The sequence below is a fragment of the Capricornis sumatraensis genome, chromosome 4 (assembly GCF_032405125.1).
Source record: "Capricornis sumatraensis isolate serow.1 chromosome 4, serow.2, whole genome shotgun sequence".
Taxonomy (NCBI): Eukaryota; Metazoa; Chordata; class Mammalia; order Artiodactyla; family Bovidae; genus Capricornis; species Capricornis sumatraensis.
The window spans coordinates 138,954,155-138,978,434 of NC_091072.1; the positions used below are offsets into that span (position 1 = coordinate 138,954,155).

General features: G+C 41.8%; 1 protein-coding gene across 1 annotated transcript; it reads left to right on the forward strand.

The window, feature by feature from the left end:
* The first annotated feature begins 234 nt into the window (after positions 1-234).
* On the forward strand, positions 235-23,700 carry ERP27 (endoplasmic reticulum protein 27). The gene is made up of 7 exons (XM_068972103.1): positions 235-328; positions 900-997; positions 3,182-3,319; positions 16,833-16,949; positions 21,059-21,184; positions 22,570-22,767; positions 23,653-23,700. Exons 1-7 carry the CDS (start codon positions 235-237, stop codon positions 23,698-23,700), a joined length of 819 nt encoding a protein of 272 aa, XP_068828204.1.
* The last annotated feature ends 580 nt before the right edge of the window (positions 23,701-24,280 follow it).

Below are 24,280 nucleotides of genomic sequence, written 5' to 3' on the forward strand. Positions count from 1 at the left end.
AATGTTTTGTTTTATTTAAAGGAACTAGCCTGACTTTCTTCTGATTGGTCTTGTTCTGAGGCCCTGTTACCGAATCCTGTCTCTTATCTCAAAAGTTGAAGGTCCCCCTGCCCCGGAGCCAGCTGCAATGTTCCCAGAGCACAAATTACTCCACAATCCCTTAACTGCAGAGTGGGCTGCCCGGAGTCAGTGGCTCCAAACACCAAGACCAGGGCGTGGAGCGGGAACAGGAAAATGGAAGCCATGCCATCCAGATGCCTGTTTCTGTTATTTCTCTCCACATGCAAACTGTCTCCGGAAGTTGCTGCAGAAGTTCAGGCACCATCAGGTAAAAGAAAAGAACACTTGAGTGACCAGGGGGTGAAAGTGTTATTGGGAGAAAGGAAAGGGATATTGGCAGAACTCTGGGTATTTGTTCCCCAAACCTAGGAACTTTTCAGGAAAGGCTGGATAAAGATCTGCCTTGCCTAGTAGAGAAGAGGGGAGTCTGACATCCTTCAGAAATAGGCTATCATGGACTTCCCTGGTGGTCCCATGACTTAAGTCTCCATGTTCCCAGTGCTGGAGGCCCCAGGTTCGATCCCTGGTCAGGGAGCTAGATCCCACATACCGCAACTAAAGATTCTGCATGCCACAACTAAGATTTGGCGTGGCCAAATAAATAAGTAAATATTATTTTTAAATGGACTATTATGAGAGGAGTCCTCCTTCCACAAGTTAGTAAAGAAATAAAGCCTTGGAATGACAACTGCACCCCTAAATCTCTTTGGCCGTACTATGAAGAGGAAAAATAGAGATGCCCTTGTGATTTAGAGTTGCTTTTTCTCCACTCAGTTCCTGCAAACTCTCTGTCTCTCTCTCTCTTTCTTCCTCCCACCCCTACCCTCATCTCTGGCTAGATGGTCCCGGCACCCAGGAACCTGTGCGGCTCGCAGATGTCCAAGCTGCCATGGAATTCATCGCTGCCACTGAGGTGGCTGTCATAGGCTTCTTCCAGGTTTGTTCAGATATTGCCACCTGCCCTTCTCCCAGTTCAGTCACTCAGTCGTGTCTGACCCTCTGTGACCAGAAATATGCTACCTTAAGGCAGCCACGCTAGTCACTTGCTGGCTGGATGATACTACCTTAAAAGTCAAAGGGCAGGGTCTAATTTTAGCTTATCAATCAAGATCTCACAATCTCTAGATGTTCCCAGTCTCTGAATCACATCTTTCTCATATTTGTTTTGAGAGTTCTGAGGCTGCTGTCTGGGTCTCCCCGTCTGTACCTGCTTTGAAGCTTCAGTCAGTATTTTAACTTCCAAGGCAGGGTCCAGAGTAAACCAACTTGTATCAAGCAGGCAACACACTTGTGAATAGCTGCCTCCAGTCTAGAACCTCTTACCAAGTAAGGAGTCCCCCACTGTTCTTTTGCTTCCCAGGTGGCTGCACGGTAAAGAATCCGCCTGCCAATGCAGGAAACACAGGTTTAATCCCTGGGTCGGGAAGATCCCCTGGAGTAGGAAATGGCAACCCACCCCAGTATTCTTGCCTGGGAAATCCCACGGACAGAGGAGCCTGGTGAGTTACAGTCCATGGGGTCGCAAAGAGTCTGACACAACTGTACAACTGAGCATGCATACACACTCTTCTTTTTTTTTTTTTGTTTTCGTTTGTTTGCTCTGAAATGTTGAACAAGGATGACATTTTGCATATTGAAGGTCTTAGCCAATCTTCCAGATTGGTTGCCTGGCAAAAAAAAATCAACCATAAAGGAGAAGGCATTATTCCAGCATTTTTCTTTTTCTCTGGAGGTAACATCTGGTGATTTCACAGCTAATCAATCCCCTACTCTCTCCTCTCAGACCTTCTTGTCTGTTTCTATTCATTAATTCCAAATCACCATCATCTTGTCTTTTCTGTGTACACAGCTGGAAATAAAATCGATGAGATATAAGTAGGGGAGGAAGACGGGAGTGGAGTGGGGAAGAGGGGGTGAGGCCTGGGGGCAAATTTTTCAGTGATGAGAGATCCGACCTGTAGACAAAAACAGCAGCCTACACTCAGGCGGGAGTGGCAAGGAAGTGAAACTGGAGGGTGCGGTAACTCAAATTGCCACCAGGTGTCGCTGTTTGCTCCGAGAGCAAATTCACTCTAAGGAGCAGATTTTTTAAAAAAGACGAAGCCTTGAAGAACAATTGTTCATAACCTAAAATGAACTCCACACGCCCTTTCGGATGAGCAAAGTGCCAGCTCCCTCTACTTGACCCCAGCTGCAAGGCTAACCATGATCTTTTCTCTGAGCACATCTCCTTCTCTTGCCAGAGAAATGTCAAGGACAAACATGTTCACGGCTGTTTATTGCTCAGAGCTTCTGGGGAGGAGGGTCCCATGACCACAGGGAAATAAGGCCAGCTTGCTGTAAAAGGCCTGGAACCATCATTCAGAACAGGCTTCCCTGCTCTGTCTTGCAGGCCTTGGTTCTAGAGTTGGAGCAACAGTGGAAAGAGCACCCCAACATCCTACACAGCCTTGTTAATAAAACTTCTAAGCTTCCACTTTAATTTCTCTTATTTTAATTTTCTCTTTTTTTGTCCTTTTGACAGCACCTGTTTCTGATTTTTACGTTTCTTCTTTCCTCTACAAATTATTCCCCAAATATTTGCCACCTTTGGTTTATCAATGACTGTGGAGGCCAACTCTTCAGGTCTTTGTGATTTTGAGCCCCCTCTCAGCTATTAACAAACTACAAGTTAGTCATTCAGTCATGTCTGACTCTTTGCAACCCATGGATGGTAGCCCGCCAGGCTTCTGTGTCCATGGAATTCTCCAGGCAAGAAAACTAGAGTGGATAGCCATGCCCTTCTCCAGGGGAATCTTCCTGACCCTGTGTCTCCTGCATTACAGGCAGATTCTTTACCGGCTGAGCCACTAGTGAAGCCCAACAAGCTACAAGTTCTACGGTAAAACCAGATAGGTGTTCTAGACTTAGCCACTATGTCATAGTTACCTATTAACCCACCCAGCCTGGAAAATTCAACCATGTCCCTGAGAAGCCAGCCTACATTTTTAGAGGTCAATGTTGTCTCACTGGACACTTCAATTTGATAAGTGTGAGCATATTTCAACTCCCTAGTCTCTTTCCTCCAGAAACAACCTATGGGTTTTTTTATTTTATTTTATTTTTTCCTTCTTGTCTTTAGGATTTAGAAGTACCGGCAGTGTCCCTAATCCACAGTGTGGTGCAAAATTTCCAAGACGTGTCTTTTGGGATCAGCACTGCCTCCGAGGTTCTGGCTCACTACAACATCACTGGGAATACCATTTCCCTCTTCCGTCTGGTAAGTCAGGTGGGCAGCTCCAGCCTTCTAGTTTTCCCTTGAGTTGTGAATACACAGACTTCGGAGACCAGAAAGGAGTCTAGATCTTGAATCGCAATAGTGATGCCAGCATCAGGGACCATATGAGGAGGATGGCTCAACTCAAGCTTCCTAGACAGATGCTGTCATGAAATGGGAAGAGGCCTGGACTGAGAGTCAGGACATAAGATTTACAGCACTGTTTTGTCACTGAGCAGCCATGTGACTTGGGCAGGTCACAAAACACTTTCTTGGTTTCAATTCTTTCATCTATAAAATAAGGGGAGTGGGGGGGAGGCTCAGGAGGGAGGGGATATATGTATACATATAGCTGATTCATGTTGTACAGCAGAAATTAACACAACATTGTAAAGCAATTATACTCTAATTAAAATAAATAAACTTTAAAAAGAAAAAATACCAAGAAAAAACTACTGCATACAGCTCCATAATTTGGACATGGCATAGCTTAAGTAGCCATTTGCCTATTTATAGATAATTTGGTGTGTGTATTAGTCCCTCAGTCGTGTCTGACTCTTTGCGACCCCATGGACTGTAGCCCACCAGGTTCCTTTGTCCATGGAATTCTCTAGGCAAGAATAGTGGAGCGGGTTGCCATTCCCTTCTCCAGGGGATCTTCCCAATCTAGGGACTGAACTCAGGTCTCCTGGTTAGCTCTCTACAGATAATTAGATAATCCCAAGTATTTTATATTACAGCAGTTCTATAATAAATGCGTTTATGGGGCTTCCCTGGTGGCTCAGACAGTAAAGAATCTGCCTGCAATGTGGGAGACCTGGGTTTGATCCCTGGGTCAGTTCAGTTCAGTTCAGTCGCTCAGTTGTGTCTGACTCTTTGCGACCCCATGAATCGCAGCACGCCAGGCCTCCCTGTCCATCACCAACTCCCGGAGTTCACTCAGACTCACGTCCATCGAGTCAGTGATGCCATCCAGCCATCTCATCCTCGGTCATCCCCTTCTCCTCCTGCCCCCAATCCCTCCCAGCATCAGAGTCTTTTCCAGTGAGTCAACTCTTCACATGAGGTGGCCAAAATACTGGAGCTTCAGAGATTTTTATATTTCCATATATATACTTTTTAGTATCTTCATACCTTTGAGAGTTTACTTACCTTTATCAAACATGTGTTAACAGCTACTGGGTTCTCTGTGCAAGGTAATGATCCTTAAAACACATTGAGTATATTCTCCCCTCTCATAGCTCTTAAAATATGATAGAGATTGTAAACGTAACATACAAGTATCTATAATAGAAACAGCATCACCATGGGTAAAATATTGTGTGTGTGTGTTAGTTGCTCAGTCGTGTTCGATTATTTGAGATCCCATAGACCTCCAGGCCCCTATTTGAGCCCTCCAGGCTCCTCTGCCCATGGAATTCTTCAGGCAAGAATACTGGAGTGGGTAGCCATTTCTTTCTCCAGGTGAAGCATTACAAGAGTTTAAATGGTCAAAGCAAGATAGGCACTAAATGACTTGGCCCAAAACATCAGCTTTGTAACCCATGATAAAGCTCTGGCTGAATGGCCTTAAGATTTATTCCACATTCTGGACCTTCTGTATTGCCTGCACACATTAAATCCAGAAATGTGCAAAATATAACATGCCATTTTCCTCCTTTGAACCATCTCCCAAACCCCTACCCTTTCCCTGTCCCTTTTACAATGAAGAAAATCAACAGTAGGTTAAGAAGAGTTCAGTGAGTATTGGAACATAGTTCCCTTGTTCCCTTCTTAAGGATGTTCTCAGTACTGACATCAACACAGTTTCTAATGTTAATGCTATTATCAACACAGTGTTAAGGGTAATATATTCTAATAAAAAGAATAAAAAATGAATTTTAAAAAAAGCAGAGTAGGAATTCTGACCAAAATAAGTTATGAAGGAGATAACTGAACTGGGATTTAAAGAACAGATAAAATTTGGACAACATAGAGGAGAATTCATGGCCAAAATGGGGGAAAAAAGTTAAACTTGGGAAAGAGTGATCAAGCCAACTTGACTGGATCTCAGGGAACATGTTTTGGGCAGATGAATAGAAGAGCAATTTGATTGGAACCATATTGTCGAGAAATTTGAATACCAGCTTAATGAGTTTGCACTTAAGTTGACTGGCGCTGGGCAGCCCCTCAAGCCTTTAGATCAGAAATGTGTTTGCGCAAGATTATTTTGGCAGCAATGAGTTAGATGGATGATTAGGCAAAAAAAGACAAGAATAAAGAGAACTTTTATTAGGCTGAGGAGATAGATCGTGTACTAAGGATCTGTAGCAAAGAGGTAGCAGCAGAAAGTGAAGAAAAGGCATCATATTCTCTCTTTTCTTGACCTGGGAGCCTGCTTCTCTGGGTCCATCTCTTCTTTTAGTCTCCTTGAGTTCTCTTTCTCTGTCCACACTACTGCAAGGATCAGATCGCAAATTAGGGAAAGGAGGAGAGGTTGGAAGTCACAGTATCTAAGGAATAGTGAGGTTATAACAGAAGTAGGTATTTGTGATGTTTTCTTTGGTTGTTGAGTTTATGTTGTTGGTGGAATGTCAAAGTGAAGATGACCAGAGTCCAATGGAAATAAGAAAGTGAGCAAACATTAAAGTTTCAAAATTTCTGGTCTGAATGTCCTTCCCACTACTCTTTATCCTCTCTCTTTCTTACGTTCTTCATCCAAATCTCTTTAAAATGTATTTTGTATTCAGCGTCTTCAGCTTTCTTTAAGCTCTGAATACATTGTTACCTAATTTGCATTTCACTCCATTAAAATTGCTTTCATCCAGGTCACCATGGCTTCCATATCTCCAAACCCAACCAACACTGTTTAGATCTTATTTTACTGACAATTTATGCCGTATTTGACATTGGTAGCCACTCTTTTCTCTTTCATATTCTCTCTTTCCTTGATCTAGGAACCTGCTTCTCTCGGTCCACCTCTTCCTTTAGTCTCCTTGAGTTCTTCTCTTTCTCCATCCACACTACTGCCTGACCCAGTGCTCTTTCCAATCTAAGTTACAGAATCCATGGAGGCAGAGACTGTCTATTCACTACTTCAGCCGCTGAGCATTTAACAGCATCTGTCAGGACTTCCTCGGTGGTCCAGTGGTTAATAATCTGCAATTCCACTGCAGGGGCATGGGTCCAACCCCTGATCAGAGAACTAAGGTTCTGCATGGGGTGATCTGTGGCCAAAAATAAACTAAAAATAAATTTAAGTAAGCACCTTTAAAAAAACAAAATAAAAAATAAAAGTGCCTGCCATGTAGCAGTTACTCATAAGTATTTGTTGAATAAATGAATACGTGAATGAATCTTTTTTTTTTTAATTTTTGGAAAAGGCTTTATTTACTTAGAGCAGTTTCAAATTCAGAGCAGAATATTGAGAGTAAAATGCAAAGATTCCCCTTATGTCTCCTGCCGCACACATCAGTGGCCTCCCCCATCAGCAACGTCTCCACCAGAGTGGTAGATTTATAGCAGCCGATTAAGCTACATTGAAATGTCATAACCACTCAAACTCTATATTTACATCATAGTTCACTCTTGGTGTTCTACAATGTATGGCTTTGGACAATGAGTAATGGCATAAATCTATTGTTTTGGTATTCCAGGATTTTCACTGCCCTTAAATTCCTCTGTGCTCTGCCTGTGAATGAATCAACTAATGAAAGAATGAGTAAGTCTTCAGTAGTAGGATCTTTTCTTATGTTTGACGGTTATGTGTTTGTTGAGGATTCGGCATGTTTTATCTCTAGCCTGGACCCCTCCATGATTTAGATGCTTGCTGGATATAACTATTTGAATAGGCTCATAAATACTGCAGTCCTGGAGTTTGAGCAAGCTCCAGGAGTTGGTGATAGACAGGGAAGCCTGGCGTGCTGCAGTCCATGGGGCTGCAAAGAGTGAGAGATGACTGAGCAACTGGACTGAACTGACTGACTGCAGTCTTCACTTAGTCAAAACTGAACTTGTCATCTTCCCTTGCTGTGTCACGTTCTTGCCGTGAAAACACTATTTTACTGAATAGCTTTGTTCATTCAGTCTCTAATCTTTGCCGATCATACCTACCACCCTGTATTTGGAGCCTATGTTCTCCTTTTTACTTTCTATTACATCAGTTTATTCAGGCACCATCAAAATATTTGTAGAGACGCATAAAACACAAGTGATACTTCTGAAGGAAAACAGTAATCAACAATAATGTGTTCGTAAATGTAAGGGAAAGGGTTAGTGGCTCAATTATGTCCAGCTCTTTGGGATCACATGAACTGTAGCCCACCAGGCTCCTCTGTCTGTGGAATTCTCCAGGCAAAAATACTGGAGTGAATAGCTATTCTCTTCTCCAGGGGATCTTCCTGATCCAGGGGTTGAACCTAGGTCTCCTTCACTGCAGGCAGATTCTTTACTATCAAAGCTATGAGGGAGGTCCCTTAACAGCAATGAAAACTCAGTGTTGCCGCTGGTGAGGCTCTGTGATAGAGTCTGATTTAGCCAGTCCCACAGCCATGGCCATGACACGTTGTTTTATTATCCAGTTAATACTTCCATCTTTATTAGATAGATTAAAGTATTTTCTGTGTCTATAGCTGCCCGTATCTTTTGTTGCTCCTGGGCTATCATGATTGATTCAGTTAATGTACTGATGGTGTTATGCACAAAATGGACTTTTCCTCTGCTCTTGCTATTTTGTTCCTCGCTTAGACTCTTAGCACCTTTGGCATAAACATTTTCAATACCTTCTTAATAGGTTTCCCTTCACTATTTCTTACTCAGTTTCTAGATTGGTATGACAATGATGGATTTAAAATGGACATTTGACCATGACACCTCCTTCTTAAAAACCTCTTCAATATTCCCCCATGTTACAAGAACAAAATCAAGACATTTAAATGTGTAGCTTTTATGACCAGGCCACTACCTGCTTTTCCATTCCCTTTTCTAGCACATTCCCACCTTGGTCTCTACCGTTTCAATACCCAACTATATGCAGTATGAGGACATGATTCTATCATGTCACGTGGGCTATTTCTCTGCCTAGAATGCCAGCCTCCCTCAGGGCCCCTTTCTCGTAGGCTCACCCAACCAACTCCTCCTCATATTCCAGTGACTCAGTTCCAGCAGCTTATCCTTCAGAAAGGCTCCCTGGAATCTCCAAATTGTCGTAACTACTCTTCTAAAGCGTCCCAGGTCACACAGTGGTAAAGAACCTGCCTGCCAATGCAGGAGATGCAGGAGACTCAAGTTTGATCCCTGGGTCAGCAACCCCTGGAGTAGGAAGTGGCAACCCAGTCCAGTAGTCTTGCCTGGAAAATCCCATGGACAGAGGAGCCTGGCAGGCTACAATCCATGGGCTCTCAAAGAGTCGGACACGACTGAGCACAGACAGAGTTTCCGCTAAAATCCCATGTAACTGACCACTTTAGAGTGCATGTCATGTATTTCTGTGTGTTTCACCTTTTACCCTACTAGACCATGAGCTTATTCAAGGCAGGAACCATGACTTATTCATCTCTGTGTCCCAAAGGTCTACAGTAGGTCTCTGGTACCTCAAAGACACTCGGAAAGTGTTTGAGGAATTTACTCACTCCCAAAACTCTGTCTGAAGATGCCTGAGTCCCTTCAGCAGTTCTTCCCCCACCTGGACAGAAGCTGCTGGTTTGCACTGTAAAATAGGATTAAATCAAATCCTCCTGTGAAGAGTTTTGGTGAGAAAGATATGGACTATGTATAAAATAGATCATAATAAGGTCTTAGTGTATTTCACAGGGAGCTATATTCAATATACTATAATAAACCATAATGGAAAAGAATATGAAAATATACATACATTATATATAAAAAATATATAATTGAATAACTTTGCTGTGTACCAGAGACTAACATAACATTGTAAGTTAACTATACTTCAATTTAAAAAAAAAGATTTTTTTTTTAAGAAAGATATAGAAGGTTACACTAATGCATTTCCTGGTACCGCTGAACTATTTGTAGCAACCTGTCAATACAAAACATTCCAATTAGCCTCAGATCCACAAGTACTTCTTCCCCAGTTTGTTGTTTGTAGTCTTATGAAAGCCTGATTTAAAAGTCCTAGTTCCACCAAGATACACATTTGGGAAGAAAAACAAGTGCTTCTTGCTTCCAGTGTCTGCAGGTTTTACGACCTCTAACGAACGCTTTAACTTTGTTTACGATTTATTCTCTACAAAGCCCTGTTGATGACTTCCCAGAGCTGCTTGCTCTTCTTTAGAATCTGCTGGTTATTTCCCACCAGTGACAGACCTACACCGAATGAACTCTTGGAACCTCTGTGGACAAGATTGTTTATGTGCCATACTGAAAACAAGCACCCTGCTCCATTGGCAGGTCTGTGGTGACAGCTTTTAGATAAACATTTTTTTTTTCTCAGTTTCAGTTCAGTTCACTTCAGTCGCTCAGTTGTGTCTGACTCTGCGACCCCATGAACTGCAGCACACCAGGCCTCCCTCACCAACTCCCAGAGTCCACCCAAACCCATGTCCATTGAGTCGGTGATGCCATCCAACCATCTCATCCTCTGTCATCCCCGTCTCCTCCTGCCCTCAAGCTTTCCCAGCATCAGGGTCTTTTCCAATGAATCAGCTCTTCGCATCAGGTCACCAAAGTCTTGGACTTTCAGCTTCAACTCAGTCCTTCCAATGAACACCCAGGACTGATCTCCTTTAGGATGGACTGGTTGGATCTCCTTGCAGTCCAAGGGACTCTCAAGAGTCTTGTCCAACACCACAGTTCAAAAGCATCAGTTCTTCGGCACTCAGCTTTCTTTATAGTCCAACTCTCACATCCATACATGACTACTGGAAAAACCATGGCCTTGACCAGACTGACCTTTGTTGGCAAAGTAACGTCTCTGCTTTTGAATATGCTGTCTAGGTTGGTCATAACTCTCCTTCCAAGGAGTAAGCGTCTTTTAATTTCATGGCTGCAGTCACCATCTGCAGTGATTTTGGAGCTCTACACTTTGGAAAATTCAGTCCAAATTTTACTAGGATTATTATTCAGATTTGGGGGATAATTTTTTTTAAAAAAGAAAAAGAACATCAACCATGACTGTTCTCTTTTTTTAGTGTTTTCTTAAATTGAGGTATATTTAAAAGTTTGGCATTGAACAAACTGAGGCTTTTATTATACTCAAAAAATACCATACAATGTGATCATGCCCTTCAGAAGAGGATCCCAATGTTTAGAAATGATAATCAATTCCTGTGTCCTGTAGGGGTGGTCTGGGAGTGAACAGACATATTTACACAATGGACATGGTCTTCACTGATTCCTGCCCGTTGGTCTCTGTGACTCTATGTAGACCCATTGCTGCTGCTGCTAAGTCACTTCAGTTGTGTCCGACTCTGTGACCCCATGGACTGCAGCCACCCAGGTTCCTCCATCCATGGGATTTTCCAGGCAAGAGTACTGGAGTGGGTTGCCATTGCCTTCTCCTTGTAGACCCATTAGGAGGCCCTTTTACATCTGCAGTTAAGACTTCTTCTTGACACTGGGAAATGTGAACCAATTGCAGATCTTCTGATACTTTCTTTTATTTAAGATCTAGAATTTCATCTGTTTGTTTTAGTGCCTGATTTAGGATAGGCACTAGAATCTGATGAAATTATTATATCGTCCCTGTGTGCACTTAGTCACACAGTTGTGTCTGACTCTTTGTGACCCCATAGACTGAAGCCCGCCAGGCTCTTCTATCCACAGGATTTTTCAGGCAAGAATACTGGAGTGGGTTGCCATGCCCTCACCCAGGGGATCTTCCTGACCCAGGGATCGAACCCAGGTCTCCATCATTGCAGGGGAATTCTTTACTGTCTGAGCCACCAGGGAAGCCCATTATCGACCCTGCATTATCAATAAAGAAACTAAAGTTCAATGAGCTTGATTCTGATGTCTAGACTCTCAGAACTATAGAGTCACAAACATCTGACTCATACCCAGAATTCTCCAGGCCAGAATACTGGAGTGTGTAGCCTTTCCCTTCTCCAGGAAATCTTCCCAACCCAGGGATCAAACTCAGGTCTCCTGCATTGCAGGCGGATTCTTTACCAGCTGAGCCACAAGGGAAGCCTAAGAATGCTGGAGTGGGTAGGCTATCCCTTCTCCAGCGGATCTTCCCAACCCAGGAATCGAACCAGGTTCTCTTGTGTTGCAAGCGGATTCTTTACCAACTGAACTAAGAGGGAAGCCCATACCCAGTATGGCCGACTCCAAAGCTACCTTTTCTACCTTATTATAGTGACTTTCTACAGTATTTAATTCTGAAAAAAAGCCTGTTTTTACTCCTATATTCTACCTACTCTAATGCTCCTCATTAAATAAAGCTAAAAAAAAAAAATATGTTTTTCCTAAACCATTTCTGTCTCCCTACCACTATTTAATCAAACCCCCAGCTTATTTCTCAAGATTTAACCTAGGCATGACATATTTTGGGTTTTCCCGGGTGGTGCAGTAGTGAGAAGGAAAAGGCAACCCGCTCCAGTATTCTTGCCTGGAGAATCCCAGAGACTGAAAAGCCTGATGGGCTGCTGTCTATAGGATCACACAGAGTCAGACACGACTGAAGCAACTTAGCAGCAGCAGTAGTGAACAATTCACCTGCCAGTGCAGGAGGTACAAGAGACACGGGTTGGATCCCTGGGTCAGGAAGATCCGCTGGAGTAGGAAATGGCAACCTACTCCATTATTCTTGCCTGGGAAATTCCATTGACAAATAAGCCTGGTGTGCTATAGTCCATGGGATCCCAAAGAATCAGACATGACTGAATGACTTAGCACACACACGCACATATATGACGTATTTTGGCAAAGAAATTTCAGAATTAGCCCATACAGCAAATTTCCACTGTAAGAACATGTTTAGAAATAAGCTGAAATAAGTGGAAATATGAGTTGACAGTTATATGGGAGAGAAAAGAGGGCAGCATTTGCTATATTTATGGAATGCATCAGTCTGCAAAAATAGCTCAGGTCAACTATATAAATGTGATTGAGAAAAAATTAAAATGGAGCGTTAGTAAGTTGCGTATGACAACCTGACTGTGTGAGGACACAGCTTGTCTTAGCACTAGTTCGAAGTCCCTCCCCACTCTCCCATCCAAGCACTAACCAGGGCCGACCCTGCTGAGCTTCTGAGATCTAACGAAATCCAGGGCATTCAGGGTGGTATGGCCATAGACGGCCCCCCACTCTCAATAGGACTCTTACTGTTACCCTAACAGAGATGTAATCCTGTGTTGAATAAACTGTGAACCTGTCCTAAAATGGAATCTCAGATATTATTTGAATGTGTACCTCATTTTGAGTATTCTCCATCACTTCTGTTTGAAGAAACAGAATTAGTCTAACTTTGACCCAATGGGACAGTAATAAAAATAGAGTAGAGGCATCCTTTCATGCCCTTCACAATTATTCCTGGAAACCTGTTATAAGAAATGCACCTAACCAAGCAGAGAATCAGAGCAGAGTGCATACAAATAAACTGATAAGAAAGGCAATAAGTAAGATATGCCAAATTTTAAAATATTTTTCTAAAGTATATATATATATAAATTTATTTATTTTTGGCTGCACTGGGTCTTCACTGTTGTGCATGGGCTTTCTCTAGTTGTGGTGAGCAGGGACTACTCTTTAGTTGCAGTGTGTGGGCTTCTCATTGTTGTGGCTTCTCTTGTTGCGGAGCGTGGGCTCTAGGGCACGTGGGCTCAGCAGGTTCAGCTCACACAGGTCCTGGAGTTCAGGCTCAGTAGTTGTGGTGCACGGGCTCTGTTGCTCTGCAGCATGTGGGATCTTCCTGGACCAGGATTAGAACCCATGTCTCCTGCATTGGCAGGCAGATTCCCAAGCATTAGACTACCAGAGAAATCCTTAAGTATATATTTACCAAGTATATGGTAACCAAGCAGCTTATGAAAACAAACCTCAGAGACGAGAGGGCATGCACTGAACAAATGATTTTTCCATGGTAGCCAAGATATTTAATATTGTAACTGGTGCAAACTAAAACAACTTTAATGTTTTACAAAAAGCTGGGTTGTTAATTACAGGAATCTACCGGAAATAATTCAAAGGAGTATTGCTGAAATACTAACAAACAGAAAAAGAATGATAAAATCCATTGGTATGATACAGTGTCTGAATCATACAATAATCTACATCTGATATTCTCGGGGAAACTCAAAATTATATTGTAGGGTGACAACCCTTTTGGTTTACTGTTTCTGTTTTTCTTTTGGTCTCTTTTCTTGAGGAGAAAAATAATGTGATTTTTCAAGGAAAATTCTCTTCAAAAACTGGAAAAATATATTAAAAAATATTTTCTCCCACTCTGGGATCCAGGGTCGGATTTTCTTTCCAGGGCATTATGCAAATAAATTCCCTTTACAGAAGGGAGGTTTCCTGTTTAAATGTTTCCAGGAACCCTACACATGAGCTCTCCAGAGTTTGTTGGTTTAAGAAATAGAGAAATACTCAGGTATGCTTCATTTAAAGAGCCATGACCAACCGGAGAGGCTTCGGGAGGATGGCTTTTATGAAAGATCTTCGCTTCTTAGAGAATGTTATCACCCCTTCACAAACTCTGCCTCCCCTATACTGCATTCCTCAAGTCCAGAGCCACCTGGAGTAGCTGGCATTTCCTGTTCATCCTGTTCTGAGAAATGCGAGGGTTTGCGGGAAAAGAGAGCAGCAAGGGAGGAGCTCCTGGCTCTGAGCACAGTTCTATCCGCTGTGGTGTAGACACCAGGCCTCCAAGTTTCTAGAAAAATAATCAGAAAGTGTTTAGACATATTAAACATAAAAAGGATCCTGGTTGTGATTACAATAATGATTCTGATGGTTGTGCAATTAGCAAAACCTTAGGAAGGAAAAGTACAAGGCATTGCTAGGTCGCTTAGTCGTGTCTGCCTCTGCAACCCCATGGACTGTAGCCCGCCAGGCTCCTTTGTCCATGGAGTTCTCCAGGCACGAATACTGGAGTGGGTTGCCATTTCCTCCTCCATGGGATCTTCCCGACCTGGGGATTGAACTCGTATCTCCTGCCTCTCCTGCATTTGCAAGCAGATTCTTTACCACTAGCACAACCTGGGCATTATGCAGCTTTAAAAATCCTTTGTGCTCATTTTCTTTCTTCTAGAGGAGAGGGATGGGAGAAGGGTGGGCGAGGCCCCACCTAGGATGACTTTTTCTCCTGCTTTCATAGTTCTCTCCCAGGATTTCTCTCAAATAGTGTGAATTTTAAAACAGTTTTAAATATGCAAAGGGAACTCACATTTTAAAATATCCTGTGGTTTTGATGAATTTTTTTCAAGATTCTTTTTTTAAAGGCAAATATTTTCTGTACCTCGGCATTTATGTATTTCATAAGTTTGAGCTGTGAAAAAAAAAAAATCATAAGGTGATTAGGTCGCCAGTTGAGTGAATGTCAGCACTTCTGGATCTCAGTACTTTGGTGTAGTCAAAGCATTTTAAACAAAACAAAACAAAAACACACACTAGTTATAAACGAAAAGGTTGATGACTACATTGAAATTAACTTCTATTCATATGCAGTTACCATTAAAATAGAAGTCCCCAGTGAGAAAAGATATGTAATATATAGCCATAAAGGGCTCATATCCCGAATATATAAAACATCTTCAGATCAACAAGGAAAGGGTCAACTCAATAGAAAAATAAGCAAGTGACTTGAATAGACACTTCAAAAAAAGATGATCTATAACTAGTTAATTGGGGAATTGGAGGTTAAACCACAATGAAATACTACCACATATTCATCAAAATGAATAAAATTAGAAAGGCAGATAATACCAAGTGCTGGCCAGGATGTGAAAAATTGGGATCTTTCAAACAGTACAGATGCAAGTGTACATTATCATTCATTTTAGAAAATAGCTTGGCCTTATCTCCCAAAAAAACATCAACATGCACATCAAAAATGCACATATTCTATCATCAAAAATGTCAACCCTAAATACATTCTCAATAGATATAGAGGCATGAGTTCCAAGAGAAATGAACAAGAAAGTTCATTGCAGCATTATTTTAATAACCAGATCCTAGAAACAACCTAAAAATCAGTAGTAAAATAAGATTTTGCATATTTATACAATGGGATACTATTACAGCAAGGAAAATGAACATATTACAGCTATATGCAATAATATGGATGACTCTTACAAACAAAATAATTGAGATACACAAACAAAAAACCATAGTCTGTTTCCACTTACATCATTTTTTTTATGCATCCTTACTGCATGTGGGATCTTAGTTCCCCAGCCAGGAACCAAACCCACACCACCTGCATTAGAAGCATAGAATCTTAACCACTGGACCACCAGGTAAGTCCCTACATAATATTTTTAACACGATTAAACTAAACTGTGACAGTGAGATGCATTTTTAAGCAGTAAAGCTATAAAGAATGAAAATTGTCATGTTAAAGTCAGGATAATAGTGAACATTGGCAGAAAAATAATGGATTATAAAATGGACATGAACTTGAGCAAACTCTGGGAGATCATGAAGGACAGGGAAGCCTGGTGTGCTGCAGTCCATGGGGTCGCAGAGAGTCACATACAACTTAGCTACTAAACAACAACAATAGAAAGATCACGGAGGGCTTCAGACATTCTGGCAATATTCTATGTCTTTCCCTGAATTCTCTGCGACAATTTTCTGAGCTTTATATTTTCCATTTTGTGCTTTTCTCTGCATGTGTGTTTTATTTCACATTAGAAATGTACCTAAATAAAACATAAATCTGATCCTGTAAGTGGCTCCCCTTGCCCTCAGGTTAGAATTTAATTACTTATCTTGACCTCAAGGTTCTTTGGGAATTTGCCCTGCCTACCCCATTGCCCTGATGGCTCAGATCCTAAAGAATCTGCCTGCAGTGCAGAAGACCTGGGTTTGATCCCTGAGTCAGGAAGATCCCCTGGAGAAGGAAATGGCAATCCACTCCAGTATCCTTGCCTGGGAAATCACAAGAATAGAGGAGTCTGGCCAGCTGCAGTCACTTTCCACCCCACTGTCCATGTCTCTCTCCTACTGCACTTAACATCCACTGCTATAGTCGAGCTAACCTAACTGCAGCTTCTAGAACGGAACGTCTGTCATCTTTTTGCCTTTTGCAAACCCTGTTCTTTATTTAAAACTCCCACCCCATCTTCATTCATCTGACCAAGTCTTAGCCATTCATTAGGAGCTGTCTCTTCCTGGAAGCATTTCTCCTCTTCCTTAGGTGACATACGGGTCTGTGATGATACTTGTCACATTCTTTGGGATATTCCTGTTTACTTTTCTGTGACCCACAGGACAGTGCATTCCTCAAGGGCCAGGCACATTTACCTTTCTGTCTTTGGAGACTGAGTTAGTGCCTGACTTGAAGTTAATAGTTCAGAAACATTTATTGATGACAAAACAGTGACAATTTTATCCTTTCTGTGTGACCCAGGTGGATAACAAACAACTGGATTTAAAGGGTGAAGACATTGAAAGCATGGATGCCACCAAGTTAATCCGTTTCATTGAGAGTAACAACCTCCACTTGGTTACAGAGTACAACGCTATAGTAAGTAGCCCCTGTCTGTAGACCCTTAAGTCCCTTTGTCAGGGAGGGTAATTGCCTTCATAGGAGAAATCCTTTCCTCCAAGCATTCTGATCTTTTAAAGAATAATAACAGTTGTTATTGTTGTTATTGTTGTTTAGTCACTAAGTCATGTCAGACTCTTTTGGGACCCCATGGACTGTAGCCCACTAGGCACCTCTGTCCATGGGATTTCCCAAGCAAGGGTATGGGACTGGGTTGCCATTTCCTTTTCCAGGGGATTTTCCCAACCCAAGAATCAAACCCAGGTCTCCTGCATTGTAGGTGGGTTCTTTACCAGCTGAACCACAAGGGAAGCCCAAGAGTACTGGAGTGGGTAGCCTACCCCTTCTCCAGTGGATCTTCCCAACCCAGGAATCGAACCAGGGTCTCCTGCACTGCAGGTGGATTCTTTACCAACAGAGCTACCAGGGCAGCCCATAATAACAGTAACCATCATTAAATCAGCTCAAAATTGTTTATATTGCCATCCCTACTACAACCCTTAAGATTGATAAACTTGTTCTTACCCAACAAAGAAAGAAATAGAAAAGTGAGATGACATGTTACATGACTAGTAAGAGAGTCAGAATGCAAAGTTAAGGTGACTAATCAAAAACTTCTGAGTTTGATTACAAGAGAGTTCAGTGAAGCAACTCTGATATGACCAGCATTCTAGACCATGCTTCTCAAACAAGATGGCAAGCTTGCCACAATTGCAAAAATGCTGAAGGTCAATTTTTTCCCTAAAGCATTAGAGACCAATGCTTTTGTAAAATACAAATGAGCTGTTTAAAAACACTGATCACATACTTGGATGTTGCAACAATGTAAAATTTCTAAAAAGTTTTTACACACCTATTCCCATTTTCTGTGTCTACCTCCTTGCAGACTCATGACCAGCAGTTCTGTCGGGTACAATCAGCACTTGCCTAGACCCTCCTGGAGTCTCAGGTTTCTTTCTGGGTGTCTTCCTTGGTTGTTGCATGCTGTCTACAACCTGGGTGAAGGTGTTGGTCCACCTGTCCTGATAATCTTCTGGCCTTCTAACATCTACAGCTTATAGAATTACCTTATATATCCTAGCTTTTACTTTCCTGAACTTACATCATTAAGTGATGGAGTGTTGATTTCCAGGGATCTACCTCGGCTCCGAAATGCTGCACATTTTCTCATAACAGTACTTCATATGCATGTCATGCTTTTCAGAACTAACTAAACCCTTTTATGTCACTTTTTCATATAATACTCACAGATTTTTTTTGAGGTAGAAGAGAGGAGATTATTATGTCCATTTTATAGAGGAGGACTCTCAAGTTCCAAGCAACATTCAATATTACACAGTAAGTAGAAAAGACATCACTGAAGGGAGAAAATTTGATGATGCATGAAGTCATATTGTCTATTTCCATTTTATAGGAGAGGAAATGGGAGTTCAGAAAAGTGAAGTGACTTCCTCAAGCCCTACAACTTGTCATCTGAAGTTCAGTGACAGCCCTGTCCACTTGTCCCAGCTTTTCTCATGACTGATCTGTCTAACTGAGTCCTGTGGTTTTTCCATTCCCCCACATAGCCTACAACAGAAACACCCCTCTTCCTGTTGACTAAATTCCTGCCCACCTCTCACACCATGTTTGTCTCCATAGAATGGTGATCCCATTTCCATTTCTGCTAGGATTGCAAACACATGCATCCCAGGGGCACTGGTAGCAATAATTTAAAAGGCATTGAAAAGTGCCTAGACCATTATCATTCTGGTCATTGTCTATAAGGCTGCCAGGAGTACATTGGGGACCAGAAAAGATGATCTTCCAGTCCCTGGTTTATGACCTAGGGTCCTGGAATTCCACAGGTAAATGAGGGCAGAGGCAAAGACTAGCCTTCCTAAGTTCTGATGATTGGGCCATCTCTCATCTTATAGAACAATAACACATTTTGTTGAGTTGTACTTTAGAGGCGACACCAACTCATATCAAAAAGAAATTAGGAAAGAATTTCTCCAGAGAAGTAAGTTTTATCATGACTTTTTCATATCCCCAAAGTAGTGTTTTTCTCTTTTTGAGACCTGCCCCCACTACTATGGTTATTTCTCATCTGTTTCTGGTGCAGAGGTTTGTACCAGTAGCAACCGGGCAGAAATTCCCGGTCCCGTAGTTGACCTCCTGTGCACTGTTAATGCATACACTCAACACTTGGCTTCAAGATGAAAATCGGACTGTGTCTATTACGATTAAACTCATCATTTCTGCAATGTTCAATCTCTTCCTCTATCCTCTCACTATATCATTTGAGTCTTTAGCTTTGGTTTTTTGACTCTTCCCAAGATTTATCCTCTATCCCTGTTCTAGGAGGGTAGATTGCACGCTATAAATTTAAGTAACAAAGCAAGAGACAATTATTTAAATTTCTAACCTTCCCAATTTAAAATTGAAGCCCTGTTTTAAACTCCAGGGAGAAAGTTTTTGGAAGGAACTTATTGGATCCTCCTTGCCTACATGTCGGCCAGTAGAGCTGAAAATTCTCTACAGGGTAGTATGTAGCTTCTGGGAGAATCCTATTTAGTGACTCCCGTTCCCATCATCCTGGGACTTTGCCCAAAGGTTCATTAACCTACAGCTCTCTCTCTGTGCACATGCTAATTTTATAGCAATACTCTCTGTATTTAGAAGGGAGAGGTTAGAAGAAATGCGATTTTGTTTAAAATAGAGACAGTCGCAGTGCTGTTTCTGAAAAGGGAAATGACGGGGGCTAGAGTCATAGTTTTACAGTCTCCCTTCTATCCTCCCTCTGCCTCACAGCTGTCTCCTCCACTCAAGCCCCAGGGGCAATCACCAGCTCTAATCAGCAAAGAAGGGCCAAACTTCCCGTCTCCTGAAGCAGATATCTTACGGCTGACCTGAAATGGACTAACTCAACCGTGCTTAGGGCTGAGTTGATTTTGTTGAGGTTTTGCCATCAGCTGTAAAGGAGTCTCATGGATAGTCTCATGTATAGAGTCTGTACTTAAAGAGTACAGACTCTCAAGTCACTCTGGCTGCTGAGAATTCCAGCTCATCACTTTTGTGACTTTAGGAGATCTTGCACCTCAATGTCTTTCTTTATAAAACTGGGACTTTGAGGATTAAATTAGTTATTATACATAAAGACCTGAAAACACTACCCAGCACATCATAAGCACTCAAAAGTGTACACTACTAACAAGGATTCCAAATCCCATTGTAAGTGTATCTGGCTTCTCTTGGTTTTATGTGTGTTTTGCTTTGTTTTTGCTGTGCTGTGTGGCCAGCAGGATCTTTGTTCCCTAATCAGGGAATGAACCCACACTTCCGACAGTGAAAGCTTGGAGTCCTAACCACTGGACCACCAGGGAATCCCCAAAATCTGACTGCCTTTGCCACATTTTAAAAGAGGTTGAAAAAAAATAACTAAAATATTCCATGGTGTATTTGTTGTCTAATGATGCATAACAGTTTATTCCAAAATGTAACAACTTAGAACAGAAAAATAATTGATTATCTCATACAGTTTCTGTGGGTCAAGTTTGGGAGTGGCTAGGGATGGGGGCCTCTGATCCCAGGGGCTCATGTGAGGTTGCAGCCATTGGTCAGGGAGGCAACATCTGAAGGTTTGATGGGGGCTGGAAGATTTCTTCCAAGATGATTCAGTCAACTGATTGGCAAATCAGTGCTGGTTGTTAGCAGGAGAACTTAGTTCCTTCATAGGAACTATGTGAATCTCTTCCCAGGGCTGGTTGAGTGGACAGTATAAGAGACTAAGTGATACAGGAGAGAACAAAGCAGATGCTACTATGTCTTCTATGACCTAACCCTTGGAGATCACACTCCATCCCTACTGCAGTATCCCTTTGGTTACTCAGCTCCACCCTGTTCAGTGTGGGGATGAGGGATCTACTAAGTTGCGTAAAAACTGGGAGAGTGAAACTGATCCAAAGCCATCTTGTAGGAATTGCCATTGGTGTGATGGGTGGACAGCTATCATTTATGGTCCAGTGTACCTAGTCATTGAGTTGCCACTAATATTTTTTCCCCTCCTTTTCTCTTTCATTCTGCTTTAATACATTTCAATTTGCCAGACTGCAATTGGGCTATTCAATAGTATGATTCCAATTCATCTTCTACTGATTATGAACAAGGCCTCCTCAGAGTTTGAAGAAAACTTGCACAGATTTCAGGAGGCAGCTAAGCTCTTCCAGGGGAGGGTAAGTCTGGACCGGAAGATTCCCTTTTGAATACTCAGCTGTAGGACACCAGAAAAAGAGAGATGGGGCTAGGGAAGCGAGAGAAATGAGGAACATAATTATGGTTAAGAGATAATGAAGTAAGAACTGGAGTATAATCAATCCCATTACTCTGCCTTAAAACTTAAGGTGTATTTTAAACTGTTAAAGATGTATTTAATCATATCTTCCATTAGCAGTAAGTCTATTTCTTTTTTATTCATTGATGGGTGGACAAAAAATAGAGATCCAAAGAGACTGAACATAAAAATCACCTGTTAGTCATGAGAGCTTCATGCATCTGTGCTGTGCCAAGTAACTTCATTTGTGTCTGACTCCTGGTGACTCTATGGCCTGGTAGCCTTGTCCATGGGATTTTCCAGCCAAGAATCCTGGAGTGGGTTGCCATGCCCTCCTCCAGGGATCTTCCTGACCCAGGGATCAAACCCATGTCTCCTGAATTGCTGGCAGATTCTTTACCACTGAGCCACCGGGGAAGCCCCGTGATGTATTTACTCCTTACTATAAACTCTGAAATTTTAGACCTCAGGGCTTATTTCTCACATAAAACACATGTCTTGTACCTACTGCCTACTGGATAAGCAACAGATGTTTTTTTTTTTCCCTTCCCCACTTTGTTCAGTTCTGCTTATGTCAGTGAAATAGTAAAACTTCAACTACTTCAAGTCTACTGCATTGAACTAGTAACCCCAATGATGAGAGCTATTTAGGGGAAAAAAAAAAAAGAAAAAATCTTTCTGGTGGTTGTTTCCCTAACATTGGAAGTTTTCAGCGTTGCTAAATATAGATAACTCTCTAACTAAACTGTTATCAAGGAGATTTCCTCATTGGGCAGAAGGTTTGGTTTAATAATATAAAATAGTTAACAATTATTTACCTTCTGAGCCACCAGAGAAGCCCTATCAAGCACTTACTATATATGTTAAAAACTGTACTAGAAATATTATCTATTCTCTCATTCAGTCTCCCCCCAACAAAATCCAATGAGAACATTCAATCTCAGAGAGGCTGAGTAATGTACCCAAATTCAGACAGCTAGAAAGTACTAGAGGCAACATTTAAAAAGAATTCTCCATGTTTAGCCATTTAGACCATACTTTCTCCCTTAGCTAATCATTAAACTGTCTTCCAATTCTATGTTCTTAAAATTAAATAGACCTGATCCAAAGGAAAAAAACCTAAAACAATGCAAAGTAAAAGAAGAAATTCATTTTAATTCTATGAAGATTTAAATTGTGTGGCACAGACCCTAAGTTCAATCAGTGTAAACTGCAACAATCACCAAGTGTCTCTTTCTTCCAAGGACCTCAGACAGATCTTTCTCTTTCAAATTTCCCCAACTGCAGATTCTTTTTATTCTGGTGGACAGTGGAGTGAAACAAAATGAAAAGGCGATATCATTTTTCAAACTAAAGATGTCTGAACTGCCTGCTTTAGCAATTTACCAGACTCTGGATGATAAGTGGGATACATTACCTATAACAGAAGTCTTAATAGAGCAAGTGCAAAATTTTTGTGATGGATTCCTGAAAGGGAAGGGATTGGTAAGTATGAAACTGCAGGTAAAGCAAGTTGAGGTTTTTATCCCTCTCAGTTCAGTTTTGTCACTCAGTCATGTCCGACTCTGTGCAACCCCATGGACTGCAGAATGCCAGGCTTCCCTGTCCATCACCAACTCCCGGAGCTTGCTCAAACTCATGTCCATCGAATCAGATCCATGTTACCTCTCAGTCCCTTTAATTTTCTGTTGAATAAAAATTCTTTGACCTCCACTGGATTTGATTAAACGTAAAGGAGTAGGAAGATGTGGTGGTCAGGGTTGAGACTCTTTTTAGGATGTAATCATGGGAGTGAGTGAACGGCGCTCAGTTGTGTCAGACTCTTTGTGACCCTATGCACTACAGTCCATGGGATTCTCCAGGCCACAATATTGGAGTGGGTAGCCTATCCCTTCTCCAGGGGATCTTCCCAACCCAGGGATCGAACCCAGGTCTCCCTCATTGCAGGTGGATTCTTTACCAGCTGAGCCTCAAGGGAAGCCCAAGAGTACTGGAGTGGGTAGCCTATTCCTTCTCCCGGGGATCTTCCTGACCCAGGAATTTAACTGGGGTCTCCTGCATTGCAGGTGGATTCTTTACCAACTGAGCTATCAGGGAAGCCCATAGTCATGGGAACCAAACCAAAACAGAACTCCAAAAGCACTTTGGGGAAGGTCTTGCATATTCAAAGGAGCTGAATTTTGGATTTTACCATTCTGTGTACAATATCAATGGGAAACAAGTCAAATTCATATGAGGAATTCATGAGATAACAGTGGAAGATGAATTTAGAGTTTTCAGGAGGGATTAAATAGCTTAATTTGTTAATCTCAGAGTTCAAAAACAAGATTGGGCTCCAGAGCTGAATATCCATGTCATGATGTTTTTCAGAGAGAAAATTATGAATCAGAAGAGAAGATGTCAAAGGTGGAACTCTGATTGCTTCCCTGTTTCTTCTGCATACAATGATGCCGAATAAAAAGGGGTCAATAAAAAGACTCAAATCTCAGAGAAACTATATAACAGACTCACCAAGCTTCACACACACAGACACAAAACTCCAATTTGTTCCTTAAAATCTCAATTACTCTACTTGCCCTTTCTTTTAAATTTTCTATACTCTCTACTACCCATCTGATTTTTCTCTTCTACATTCATATTGAGTGGACCCATACACTGGATGGAGGTTTTAAGAGAAACACTGTACTCTTGCTGTAAAGTGGGGGGCAGGGGGAGGTTGGGGGGTGGGGAGCATTCCTAGAGGGAGACTGTTCTGATGGATCATTTAATATTGAATTCATACTGCACGAGTCTTACATACAACCTCTTGTAGAGTTGCCTAAGGGTTGAAACCCTACTCTTCATAAGCCCTTGTCCCTCTCTGACTCAGAGCCAAGGACACAAACATGGTTTTAAACACCTTTCTGGAATTGTCTTCATGCCAGAAGTCTAACAATATTTCCAAGTCTCTGAACTCGGCAGAAACAGACCGTGTACAACTCTATGCTTGTTTCGCATT